We start from the raw sequence: 14,339 nt of genomic DNA, 5'->3' as shown, positions 1-14,339 counted from the left end.
AGTGTAACAGCAAATTCATAAAGAGAATTCAGTTACATTGCTTTTAGAAGACATTACACAACTTTTCTTAACTCGTTTTTCTTTTCCATCTTATCCTCAAATATATATATCTGATTAATTATGGAAGTAGAAGGGTTTCTGATTGATTAGCGATGCATGTCATATGTTTTTGTGCTTAAGATTCATACAGTACACGAAAATTGGTCAATCTTCTTTTATCATTTCATTATTTTTCATTTAGAAGTGAACTAATCATCCAAAAGTGTAATAAAAACTGTCATTTTCTATATCTGATATACTAAATTGCTGATCTAAGTGCAGATAGTATTAACTAAAAGAATATCAACTTTTAAGAACTGAAATAGAAATTCAGAACTTACAAGTTATTATTACAGCTTGGCGTCAAAAAGTACATAATATTGATGGGATAAAACAAGTACTATCTTACTTTTTTGCTTACATAAAAAAGCCTTAAAAGTTGAAAAATTGTGCATATATGATGGATACAATACAAGTATAATAAAGTATAGAGGTAAGATGAAAATATAAAGAATCGTTCAGGTTGCGGGAAGACTCCAATCTATCTCTTTTGGAAGTTAAAGGTCTTGATTGCAACAGCAAAAATAAATGCAAAGAGAACAGCAATGCCAGCAACCACAACAGCAGCAACTCCAATGAAGTCATGTTCGATACCATAACTGTGTTCTATGAAATCTTTGACAGTCATGCCTTCTTCAGACATGAATTCCGTTAAATCTCCAAACTGAGATCCAATCAATCCATATAAGGTCCAAGCCACTGGGCATGCCCAATAGTACCATCTCCACCAAATTGGGATGCTCTGTTCAAAATAGAAAACATTATAGTTGAGTCTATATTCATGCATTTCTCAGTATTTTATTAATTCAAAAGCTGGGTGGCAACAAAAAACTTACAGGTCTTGCAACAACAAATCCTGAGAAGAGATTCCAAACTGCATAAAATGCAGCAGCCACGATGGAAGCAACATGGTGGTTCGGTGTCACTCCCACAGCCATCATGCCGTAGAAGGTGAAGTACAACAGTGTGAAGTACATGAAAAACAGGTACCAGAAGAATTTTTCTGCAGTCCACTCAAATCCGATCATGGCGTAAACTATTAGACCGTATGTCACTGCTTGAGCAAAGATATAGGGTAGCTCCACCAAAATCTGTCACAATAAATACCCAGTTTGTTTGTTAACATAATCAATGTATGCAAACTAAAGTACTTTTCTTTTCATGTTTGTAAAATAAATAATGATGTTAGTTACCTGTGAAAATGCATAGGGTAAGGCAGAATACATTCCGGCAGCTTTTTCTCTGTAAAAGACACTCCTTTCAACTGCAACCACAGGCTGTACTGAGGAAGAGTTTTGTACTCCAAGGAAGAGAACAGCAGTGTACATTGAACCTATAGCATTCATCAGGTCTCCTCTGGTCGAACTGTAAAATCACCCCAAGAATCAGAACTTTTGTGGAATTTCGAAGAGTAACGATAAATTACTTTCAATTTCAATAATATTTTACTTACTGTTTTCCTCCGAGGTCCCAAAACATCGTTCCAAACATCAAGGCTATGAAAGTGGTGAAGAAAAACCTCACAGAAGTGTATGGTGGATTACGCCAATATGACCAACGTTGTTTCCATAAGCAAGCTTGGCATTGAACCAAGAAGGATTGAGAGTATTGAGTAGGGAAATGAAGATCCTTTGAACCGGGAGCAGGCTGACCCAATTCTTGTATAAGCTGCTTGTTTCTCCTGAAAAGCCATGAAAAACTCACTTAAGCATTATAAAAATCAAGAAAACAAACAAGAGTTAGTAAATTCCTATCCACTTGCGTTGCCTTACCTATATAGATCAGAGTTCTTGTACAGGTCAGTGAAATCAACTCCCAAACTAAGCTCTTGAGCTGTGGTTGTAACTTCCAACATCCAAGTAGCAGGGTTGTATCCATCTTTGATTTTGCTCACTCCATCAATGCTCTGCACAGTGGAAATTATTGGGAAAAGTTAGTATTTACTGTGAAGAATGATGGTAGTTCTCATTTGATTATTAGAGTATGATCTTACCTCAAAATACTTGATCAGATGACTAGAATGACGTCCCAGTGGACCGACATATATTTCCTGACCTCCACGCTTCATTAGGAACAGCTGGAATCACACAAAAAGACATCATGTTAGATTCAAGCCTACGGGGAGAGAGATACCAAGACACGTGTTCATTTGTCATTGTGGTCACTCACCTCATCAAATGCTTCAAATATGTCAATGCTGGGCTGATGGATGGTGCACACAACAGTTCTTCCAGTGTCCACAGTGTTTCTGACTGTTCTCATGACAATAGCAGCAGCTCTTGCATCTAGCCCAGAAGTAGGCTCATCCATGAAAATTATGGACGGGTTAGCCACCAATTCAACCGCAATAGTCAGCCTCTTCCGCTGTTCAGTAGAGAGGCCACTGACACCTGGCAGTCCAACCAGCGAGTTCCTTAATGGGTTCAGCTCCACCAATTCCATGACTTCGTCAATGAACATCTGCAATCATTTGTCAAATCCAAAAAGTTCCAACAATCAGCCTCTAAGAAGATAAAGTCAGCTATCTCAATGAAAAACTTAAACTTAAAATGCTTTTGTTTTTCTCCCTTGTCATTACTAACTAACCTTTCTGGTTTTGGAATCAACGCTTGAAGGTAAACGTAGCCAGGCTGAGTAGACCAAGGATTCGTAAACAGTAACATGAGGTGAATGGATATCATTTTGCTCACAGTATCCAGAGATACGAGCAAATGTTTCTTGCTTCTTAGGGTACCCAGAAATTTTGATGGTTCCATCAATATATCCGCCGGTTTTCCTACCAGCCAGGACATCCATCAATGTAGTCTTACCAGCACCACTTACACCCATCAAAGCTGTGAGAACACCAGGCCTGAATGCACCACTAACACCCTTCAAAAGCACCAGTCTGTCCTCTTGTACACCTTGATCCTTCATTTCCTGCAAGTCGAAATCAAGGAAGTTAGAAATCTAGTGTTTTCTGGCTAAAGAAGTGTTAAAATAGAGACACTGTTAGAAACCCAGAGGTTAAATTTATAACACAGAATGTGATGTACCTGTGGCATGTCAACAGAGTATACTATTTCATCAAAGGTGATAGAATGTGGTTCAAAAGGAAGAACCATTCCTTTTTTCTTTCCATGGCTGGACTCCACAATAGAACCATCTCTTCCTGAACTTTCTGCAGGACATTTGAAATATAATTGTTCAGTGACTTGAGGTATAATTCGAATTCATGTTAATCATCAAGTGTGATTACCAACGAGTATTCATGAGTGACAATAAGAAACATAGCTCACCTCTTCGTGGTAATTCAACTTCTGCTACGGTTCCTCCATTATTTGCTTCTGGTTCTTCTTCAGTTATTGATGCTTGTGGCTTATCAAATGCTGTAAATTCATGTGCATTCTTTTTAGTTAAACCTTTCACTTACAAAAGAGTTTTAAAGTACAAATGATGTGAAAAGTACTCACGGCCAAGGAATTCGAGAGCAAAAGCAAACAACCCGTTCAAAACGAGCACAAATCCAACCAATCCCGCGAAGCCTATCCAATACCAATACGATTCTGTGAAGAATGCACGAGAGTCCAAATATGCAACTCCTAAATCGTAGGTAGCCTGTAATCAGAGAGAAAAGAACTTAGAATCGCGCCTTTCTTAACAAAAGTATACACATTGTACAGTTGTTAGTTCAAGAAATTACGTTGTGCCAATTGCTTCCGAGAAATTCATTGATCATCAAAGCATTCTGCCCATACATTAAAGGTGAAATCCAGAAACCCCAAATCCACCAGTTTTTGATATCCCCTGTTTCATTGGCAATGAAATACAGAAGCAATTGCTTAGATTTTCATATTATGATAGAAATGCTTCGATTTTTCACTCGAGTGTTTGTGTGATTAACTTACTTTTTGACAGAATGAAACCACCCAATGCCAGAAGCGTGAGAACTGCAAAGGATCCAAATGTGTTGGCAACAATCATGTTCCTACCAAGTGCTGCAATAGCTCTGAATAATCCAGAAGCCATCTGACTGATAAAAAATAGAATGAGGAACTGCTTGAAGAACCTGCATAAAATCCAATAACACACATTATAAGCAACATGCAACCAACTAAAACCTGCAATATTCACGTGCTCCAAACTGATGAAAGAAGTTTCTGTACCTCCCAACATTTGGATCAAATCCAATAACGTAGTAGGTCATAAATACCCAAACAGAAACCTCCGCTAATGTAACGGGAATCTTGAGAATCCACGAAGGAATGGCATATGCCCAAGAGGGATAAAATAGAAGATTCCGTTGCTTGTAGAAAACAGGAAGCTTAGCAATGGTCATCGAAATATCAGCCATTCCATTAAACATAACCGTCATTATTGTAAAAAAGATAGCACCAGCATAAACGCCCGCATCATCAATATCATCATGGTGCATCTCCGTTCGGAAGAACAGCGTCAATGCAATCAACGCCATGATGAAAAGCTGAAAAGCATCAAGAGCAAAACGGTAATTAAAAATGATCATGAACCACAGTGTGCAGTTTTTCTTGATATGAGAAAAGGTAGAATTCAAGCACCAACCTGACATAGCTTGAAGATGTAAACAAATGAATTCCTTTTCATAAGCAAATACTCCCTTGAGAAGTTAGCCTTTAACAGCTCCGTCTTGTTGATACCAAACCGCTTAGTGGTCAATGAAGCCGGGTGGCTCTTAGTCTTGTCAAATGGAACTGCAAGCTCCTGTCCAATTTTCCTACCAATATGGAATGATTGAAATGCCTCAGCAAATTGAGTAACGGTCACAAATCTGTATGGTTGATCTCTGCGCACCCAGTACTGTGCTTGATCTTTCTTGGAAGTCACTTCTTGAAGGAAGTCAGCAGCACCTTTCCTCTCGGGACATCTGAAACCCATGGATTCAAAGAAGTCCAGAATATATTCACGAGGGCCATGGTAAACAACTTGGCCGTCGGAGATTAAGATAATGTCATCGAAAAGGTCATAAGTCTCGGGTGCTGGCTGGAGCAAAGATATGACAGCAGTTCCATTTAGAATGTGAACATATTGTCTGAGAGAGCTCACAATCTGAAATGTGGTGGAGCTGTCCAACCCTGTGGAGATTTCATCCATGAATAAAGCATTTGCGGGTCCAACCAACATCTCTCCTGTAGTAACACGCTTCCTTTGTCCTCCAGAGATCCCACGCAACATCTCATCCCCCACCATGGTATCAGCACATATATCTAACCCCAGAATCTAAAAAGATAAACAGTTAACGAGTTCAGTATCCTGGCCTTCCTAGCAAGCTCTAGCACATGTCATCACATAATAAAATTGAACCATGTTTGTTTAAGCATTACCTTCATTGTGTAATCTGTCACTATGCTAGACTCCTGGCCTGCAGTTGCAGTTGCCTGTTATATCAAAAGATTATAATCAGATACAATCCAAAGATGGAATATATATATTTTGTTTTGGTTTTTCTATTTTACTGAAAAACAGATTAAAAAGAGCTTGTTTTGGTGACCTTCATGTAGACATCAAGATCTGGGTCAGGCTTGATATTTGCTGCTTTCTCTCTTCTAGACAACTCAGATAGCATGTCTGCGTATTCAAAAAAAGTAATGATGATCAGTCATTCTCAGTTGAGCTGCATATATATTAAATTAGATTTTGAAAAGGTTAGTTAGAGAGGGGTGGTAAAGGGTAAAGGGAAACTAACCATAACGTGATCCAACACCTTGGCACCTTGCTGAGAAAGCCAAGGTTTCCCTCACAGTCATTTCTCCAATGTGAACATCATGCTGGCTGATGTAAGCAGCGGTTCTCTGGGGTACAAACTCGTTCAGTTCATGCCCATTGTAAGTCACTTTTCCTGATACCTGAACAACAACACATCGGTATCGATATCAGTTAGTTTTCTCCTTTTATTTTTAAAGAAAGAATGTTACCCTATACATATATTAAAAAGAAGTGGTTTAACCTTAAGACTTTCATCAAGCTTTCCAGACAAGGCCAAGAGGAGTGTGGTCTTTCCTGAACTGGGAGGACCCAAAAGCAGTGTCATCCTGCGAGGTTTAATAATCCCACTGACATCTTTAAGAATGGTAACGTGTTTCTTTTTGCTTGGGACGATATGTAGCAAGTTAAGAAATCCCTGCAAGACCAAATACCATGATGAGACTAATTGAAAAAGCAAAAGAAAACAAAGAAACCAAGCTCATATACAGTAGATTCAGCCCTTCCCTACCTCTATGACATTGGTAACAGAGTTGATGAAAGAAGGCAGGGCTCTACTTCCCGCAAAAGCCTCTGCGTCAATATTCAAGTGCTCGTATCGAACTTCAATGGTTGGAAGATCAAGCCCAACTCTATAACAATAACAAACCAAGCGAAAGGTGAAAAACATGAGACTCAACAAAAATCCTACTACTATAATGAAGAAGAGGTGATATAATATACCTGTCAATACGCTCCCTGAGCTTCAACAAGAACCTCTCGTTGTCCTCTTCGGCCACTTTGACCAACCTCTCAAGAAGCTTTTGTTTCTGTTGGAAACCAAGATCAGTAACATCGATTTCGTTTGCAGCTCCATGAGATGCTGTCAACAACCCTTTCCTGAGACGGTTGTAGGTGGGGAGCTTCTCGAGAGCAGCCCATTTGAGAGCTTCTTCGTCATCCTCTTCACGTGAAGACCTTGAAAATGCCTCCACGCCACTGTTCCTCCAAACTGTTGAACTTCTGGCACGTAAACTGTTACTTGCTCTGTAAATATCTCCCTCCATGTTTTCCCTTCTTCTTCTCCTACTTGAAGGTAGAAAAAGCTAATATATCTAAACCAATCAAAGCACTACTCTTTCCGTCTGCAACTATATGCTAAAAGAATGGAAGAGCTTGTATAAAAAATGAAGGAGTATTTGGGTTTCTCTTCCTCACAAACATGTCTCTATTTATACATGCATGAGAAAAAAGCAGGCGGCGCTTGAAGAGTCAAACGTAAATATAGAATCATAGGCTTCGGTTTTTGCTTTTGTTTTTGTTTACTGTAAGGAAAACCAGAAAGAAAACATTGTCTTGAGTTTGTAAAACTAAATTAATGCAATTCCTAGTTTTTCCAACTTATAAAAAATAAATTTTAACAATATAGAATTATAGCTGCAGAAAAACAAAAATTATAATATACAATTAAAGTATATATATTCTTCAAATAAAAATTATAATATTCTTTTTAAATAATAATAATGATAATAAAAAGTTGTTAGCTGACAGACACGACGAGCAGGAAAATTTCTAAGTCTGAAAGGAAAGTTCCAATCTCTCTGCCCTAAAGAAGAGGACATTTCATACGTTTCATTTGTTCATACACCTAATAAAGATGACGTGTAGCAGTTCAAAAGTCAATATTAGAATAACTGTAAGAAATTTAAAATGAATAAATAATCCTAGTACAATACTAGGATGTGTGATAAAAGCCAACATTCATGTAACTGTTAATGTATTAATTTAATCTATTGGGCTAAAATCACTAATGTTAAAATTAAGAGCTAATTATTTATATTTGAAATGTGAAAAAAAAGTAAAAATAGGAGACAAAAATTATACCATGTAATCTTTATGTTATTCATAAATATGTATACTGCTAAGGCTTACATTGTTTTAATATCAATTTCTAAAAATCGCATTTATATAATATTTATATCCTTGGTAAAAAAAAAATCTTTATCCCATTTGAATTTATTTATATTTTTTCATGTCACGCACCACATTTCATTTATACGCATATTCATTCATTAAAAAGTAGAGTTTTCTAAAGACTAAAAGAAGTTCATGGTCAACCAATAAAATAATACTGTAGATTTATGATAGTCATAAATTTATTTTAGATATCAGACTATGGTTGGAGGGTAGATATTTAGTTTCAGAAAAACTAAAAAAAAATATTTATGCTCTCAAACATGTAACACGTGCAATTATCGGACTATATTATTATTATGATTAAATAAAAAATTTAAGAAGTGATTTAATATTAAAATATATTTTTATGACCTATTTGATATTAAATGGTCATGTAAAAATTAAATTATAACTTGATAACTAACACAATCAATAATTAATGAATAATAAATATTCCAATTATTGATCGTGTTATTTATCTTACAATTGACACAGCAACAAAAAATATCCTAAGATAGGAAATTATAGAAAATAAATGGTAGAAATAAGGTTGAAATTTCACGTGCATTATTGTAATTCTTCGTTTCCGGAACATTGGCAACTAGCGAATAATCAAACCCTTGACCTTTGACTTGTGAATTGAAAAAACATGACATCGGTCTGAAAAATTAAGTGTTTGTGTAGAAAGCTTGGATCATTCAACTTCTAGATACATTAAAACAGAGTCATTGATTATTTCTCCTCTTCGTTTTTGACACGGAATCTAGAATTAAGTGACTCGTGTATTTACCGTCCGATACTTTCTCCATTTTCTTATAAATATTAAAATATTCACTTCTATTTACTTTTAAATTTTTATAATATTGAAAATCATATAATTTAGAATATATAAATCAATGTAAATTTTATTTAAAAAATATTGTTTTTTATAAAGTTGAGTTAAATTTAGAGTTTATTTCTTAATTTATTATCAAAATTATGGTTTAGAATTTATCTTAACATTGTTAAGTATATTATTTCATTTATTATTGAAACATTAAACAATTGATGTAAAAAGATATATTGTTCGAGTGATAAAACTAATTTAAAATATATAAATAAATGTAAATTTTATTTCATAAACCATTTTATAAAACTAAGTTACATTTAAATTTTAAATATGATATATAATTTTAGTTCTTTTTACATATTTAATTTTTAAAACTTAATATTAAGATATTAACATAACATATGGCTAAATCTAACATGTAGTGAGACCATAATTACGCAACGTAATATTCAGGTAATAAAAATGATACTTTTTATTTATTTTTAAAATCAGCAAATTTAAATTTAAAAATTTAAAGAAACGTTATAATTTAATAGTATGAGGTCTCGCTTGATAATTGTTGCCAAAATAGGGATAAAAACAGAATAAGATAATCTAATTTAGAACTATGAAAATATAGGTAGAGTTATGCAAAAGAAAAGTAAAATCCTTTTTCTTTATTAATATTTACCAACAAGGATTAGGTAAAATAGTTGCTTTATCTGAAGTTTAGTGAAGCATACTAAAAGGGACCAGCATTCCATAATTGAATCTTCTATCACAATTATTTCTATCATTTCCATCCTTATCTTATATTTTTCTTACGTTTGGCCCTCCAAATCTTGTCTTTAATAAGATACATCAATTAATTTTTCCTATCTGCTGGTGACAATTTTAAAAAGAATAAATGTAAAACTTTTAAGTTGCAACTATAAAATAAAATTTTAACTGTTTAGTTTGTTTGACGTCCTTCATCTACTAGAGATAAGGCCAATTCATAATTTATAAATTGGTGCAAATCTTACCCTACAAACCGGTTTTGTGGAGTTAAGTTAGATTTAAAATCAACTTCTAACATTGTATTAGAGTCATGGTTCGAGTATATCCTAGCGATATTTGTTGTTTGTTGGACATATTGTTCCACCCGCTATCAGGCCGCTATTCAGATCACCCGTTAAAAATGTCTAATCTTATGCTTGAGATATATACCTCAGCAGGGGGTGTTGGACGTCTTTCATCGACTAGAGATAAAACCGATTTATAGTTTATAAGTGGATTCAAACCTCACACTACAAACCAGTTTTGTGGTATTAAATTAGGCTTAAAATTCACTTCTAACGTTGTTATTCATTTTACAAAATTATTTGTTTCTAAATGTATTTTTTTTACGACTTTTTGAAACTAATTTCCATCGTTTTCATTTTCATTAGTGAAATAGTGCATATATTGATCATAATTTTAACTTATAATTGTTTTAGAATATGTTTTTTCTATGTTTTATAAATTTTATATCTAATATTTTCTAGGTTCTTGTATATGCTTTGGTTTTTCAACGAATTGAGTTGAAAATAATCTTTCATCAAGATCAAATTTTATAGTATGGATGTTTTATGAGTTATTACTTTTTTTTAAGGATTGGTTTAAGATAATTTCCTATCTTTGGATATATTTTTGGCTTGGGAGGCCATTAACTCTTATGTAAGGAAAGTATATTAATTAAGTGTACTTTAGTGAAAGTTTTTTAATTGAAAGTGACTTCATATACTACTAAGTTATTTTTTTTGAAGTTTGGAGAATCATTATTATTAGAATTTGTCTTTAATAAAGTGTATATACTAGTAAAAAGAACTTATTTTATCAAGTATTTTACGTCTAAATATAGAAGGTTATACATTAAAAATGTATGATGACATTTTTTAAATAAAAGTGTGGGATAAATATGCTTAATAAAACTAAATTAAAATTGTGAAATTAAGTTGGAGATAGTATAAATTCGAAGTGAAGTATAACTAAGTTAAATTTGTGATGCTTTAATCATGACTACTAATCTATATATCACTGATTTTAGATTATTTTTCAATTAAAATGATTTAATTTCGTATGTATTTTATTTTAAAAGTGATTTAAATTAACATTTACTTAATTTACATTAAATAAATCCTTTCATACATTTTTAATATCATTAAAAAAACATATAAATAAATAAACAGATGAAAAAAATTAAAAAGTTCCACACGAAGAGTGGGAAGTAAGCTTTCCTTCTCTGTAGCAAACTTTATTGACTTGACTTGCTCTTTAATACATCGATGAATTAATATAAATAATAGTTGAAAAAAATATATTAAATGCAAAGAGATAATTATACGGGTATAAAAGATGAAACAAACGTTAGAATTATTTTAATATCTTTAAACCTAAGTAATATATACTTAAACTAAACATAATATTTTTTAACTAATTTTTCTTTTCAAAAGGTTAACATCAACAGTTTTATATTTATGAAAAGAATTTAAAAACATAATATCTATTAATTCAACGTTTACTTGTTTCACATATAAAAGAAATTATAAAAGAAAAAAAGGGTTAATATTAATGTTAAAGAAAGAAATTGAAGTTAACTCAATTCTAGAAAATCAATTAATAAAATAAGATTAATCCCACTTAAATATTTTAAATTGATTATATTTTTATAAGAATAGACTTCATCAGTATAAAAAAGATTAAAAATAAACTTAAAATTAGTTTAATCGATTTTAATAGTCTAATATAAAACACATCCTAATATTTTTTAATTGTGTAGTAAAATTTAAAAATTGCACAAAATGTTATTTGGGTTGTTTGGATTTGAAACTTGATTCATCCTTTGATATGAACGAGTTCAATCTCAAATTTTCTTAAGAGAAAAAACCATCGGCAAAGGAATCAAACTCACGCTGATTACGAAAAGTGTCAACATATTACGTAAGAATTGAAATTTAACTGTTACAACTTCTAACATCTTTAATAAATTCAGATCACATGGTTTGACCTTAAAAATATTTTATTCTACAATTATCTCATGAAAGCCCTTCACAACCACCCACAACACATCATAACGTAATAATATTATTAGATACAAATAAAGTTTTATATCAAATAAAATAAGAAATAAACATAAATTTATATACACATAAGATAACTTCGTCGGTACGAGATTTTTTAGTTTAATACCAAAAATAAATCCGTAAAAACTTATTTCAAAATGAATAATACTTTTCCAGTGTAAAGATGAACCTATACAACAAATATTATTACTACGAGTGTTTTAAAACATTATTAATCTTTAATTATTGATTAGAAATATCTTGGTTCATAAAAAATAAAATAAAAAATAGACATAGATAAGATTTAGCTGAATAGATTAATCATTCTTGTCGTAGTCTAAAAAATATCTAAAACCTACGCCAATTCTGATCACAAAATAATGGATAATACACACAAAGGCACTGATTTTCCAAACAAGTTTTTACAGACAATTACATATTATACTCAGTGTTCTATGTAAAAAGGGAGTTATCAAGATACTCTAAAAGTAATTTTAAAAATATTAATTTTATAAATATGTTGATTATAAATTAATTTATTCTCGTATTGAAATTATCAATATTTTTTTGTTAAATATTTTACCACAAATTAGATAGTTTATCACATTGTTTCATTTTTTAAAATTAAAAGATTCAATTAAATATTCTATTAAAAGACCAAATTGAATAAAATGAGTAAATAATAAGAGTGAAAACATAATAGTATAAATTACTTATTAAAATGATTATATTTAAAAAATATTGAAAAAAAAAATACTATGGAAGTGAAATAAGCAAAAAGTGAGGGTGGGAGAGTAGTGGCCGAGGTACAATAACTAGTTGTATACAATTAATCGTAGGCCTTTTCTACTTGCAGCCTCATGATTATTGTTTACACTCCATAAAAATATAAAAAGACTAAAATGCATCTCTTTGTTGCTCCACGTCACCTTTGTCACCTCCGCCGCCATTGCGCGAGTCTGCAACTACATCTTTATTTATTTATTTATTTTTATCGTTTTGAGAAGAGAAAATAAAAAAGAGAAGTCCCTTCTAGAAATCTTATTTTATAATACATTTTACGTATTTTGTAAAGTTCATTCTAGAAAACGTATTTCATAACATGTCAAAATTCTCAGAGAATGGTATGCTTTGAAGCTTCGACACGCCTCTTAAATGGTGTGTCCCTGAAGTCCCTTGAATGGTCCTACGGCAAGAGGCTTAATTGATGTTGCGATTAGGTTGGCAGCAAAAGAAAGGTTTCATTTTGAGCCTTTTCTCTCGTAGTGTAGCACTCCAATCAGGTAATTTTCGTCCATTCGTAAATGCAAGATTTGCAGCAATGCGTAAAACTGTCGATGGGGGTTTCGAAGTCTAAAGAAATTGTCCATGGGAGTATTACATGGTTTGGTTGTTAATAGTCCTGCTCTTAAAGTAAGTCTGTGATAAATAGTTTGTAAACAGAATTTATATTCTGTAATTGTTGGCTAATTCTGCAGTAGGATGAAATTGAGCTGTATAAAGACAATTTTGCAGATTACAGATTATATTCTGTAATCTGTAATGCTTATTACATCTGCTTTGCATATTTAAATTTTGGCTTATGTTTTATGCTTCTTACAGCTTATGGGGCTTTTTCCTGGTGGCATTGAGGTGAGAATCCAGTTTCTGATCCGCCAGTTCATTTTGGACACCCTACTTAAGAATTTTCTGGGGATGTTTCTAAGTATGTTAGTTGGTGCAGATTGCCTTTGAAGCAAATAAGAAAATCTTTCATCTCGAATTCAGAGTCATTGTCTGATTTAATGCACTTGATCTTAGCATTGAACTGAATCTCTACTAATCAGCAGAAAGACTCTATCAAGTTAGCAACTTCTGATTTGTGTTTCATGCAAAGAGTCCACATATGCTTTTATCGGACGTTTACAAGCTTTTTTGTTGTTGATGAAAACCAACATCTAGAACTGTAAGAAAATATCTGAAGTCAAAAATAGAAGGGCATCCATGCGGACAAGGTCAAATAATTGGTTTGATTTCATGGAAGCTGAAACTGAGTATAGCAGAAACAATTTGTTGCATCTGAATCCGGAATTCCAGTTTTATTTCTAGAGCAATTGGAAATAGCACAACTTGATGCATCATTTTTCTGTCGACAAGAGGAGCTGGGTGTTAGCTGATTGACAGCTTATGACCTTTGCATACTTTTTAGCAAGGGAAGAGTCAGTGTGTGCAGCTCAAGTCTAAACCCAGATGTGTTACATGGTCTTGGTTTTGATCATCATCTCCTTCCTTGTGATGCTAAACTTTGACCATCATCAATTTCTTCCTAATCTACTGCACAATTGACATTGGTCTTCTCTTAATCAAGAAACTATAGTTTTGTTGTAAAAGCATGTTGTAATAACTGTCAATTGTGTGACCAACTATGTTACGAAAGGAACTAATTTTGGCTTTTGAATACTTCCATCAAGAAACTCCATTCAGTTCTTTGATCTCAAATAAGGTTGAGTAATTCAAGTTGCAAAATCTATAATAATCTAAATTTATATATTTTGAATTCATTTAAATGAACTTATCTTAAATTTCAATTTACATTTTTGGAATTTTAAATTCAATCCATTTAGTTGATTTTCAAAATCCAAAATTAAGATCCATGTAAATTGAGTCATTTAGTTGAGGACTAGATCAAGTTAATTCGACACAAAAGTAAAGTTGTG

The 14,339-nt window shown here is 32.6% G+C and overlaps 1 protein-coding gene and 1 long non-coding RNA gene across 2 annotated transcripts; one reads left to right on the top strand and one right to left on the bottom strand.

The window, feature by feature from the left end:
- Positions 1-363: 363 nt before the first annotated feature.
- Positions 364-7,006, bottom strand: LOC108333391 (pleiotropic drug resistance protein 1). Its single transcript, XM_017568825.2, has 21 exons — positions 6,541-7,006; positions 6,329-6,449; positions 6,062-6,235; positions 5,801-5,960; positions 5,606-5,682; positions 5,439-5,492; positions 4,660-5,334; positions 4,245-4,561; positions 3,987-4,147; positions 3,782-3,885; positions 3,552-3,696; positions 3,378-3,467; positions 3,135-3,259; positions 2,686-3,018; positions 2,269-2,559; positions 2,093-2,176; positions 1,872-2,005; positions 1,553-1,780; positions 1,293-1,464; positions 936-1,190; positions 364-841 (listed from the first exon to the last, which is right to left on the bottom strand). Exons 1-21 carry the CDS (start codon positions 6,861-6,863, stop codon positions 581-583), a joined length of 4,284 nt encoding a protein of 1,427 aa, XP_017424314.2. The 5' UTR covers positions 6,864-7,006; the 3' UTR covers positions 364-580.
- A 5,620-nt stretch (positions 7,007-12,626) lies between these two features.
- Positions 12,627-14,121, top strand: LOC108333394 (uncharacterized). The gene is made up of 2 exons (XR_008246072.1): positions 12,627-13,275; positions 13,367-14,121. It is a non-coding gene; the product is annotated as an uncharacterized LOC108333394 (long non-coding RNA).
- Positions 14,122-14,339: the final 218 nt, after the last annotated feature.

Source organism: Vigna angularis, chromosome 11 (genome assembly GCF_016808095.1).
Source record: "Vigna angularis cultivar LongXiaoDou No.4 chromosome 11, ASM1680809v1, whole genome shotgun sequence".
NCBI lineage: Eukaryota > Viridiplantae > Streptophyta > Magnoliopsida > Fabales > Fabaceae > Vigna > Vigna angularis.
The sequence above is the reverse complement of the archived record's forward strand: the minus strand, read 5'-3'. Positions and strand labels throughout refer to the sequence as shown.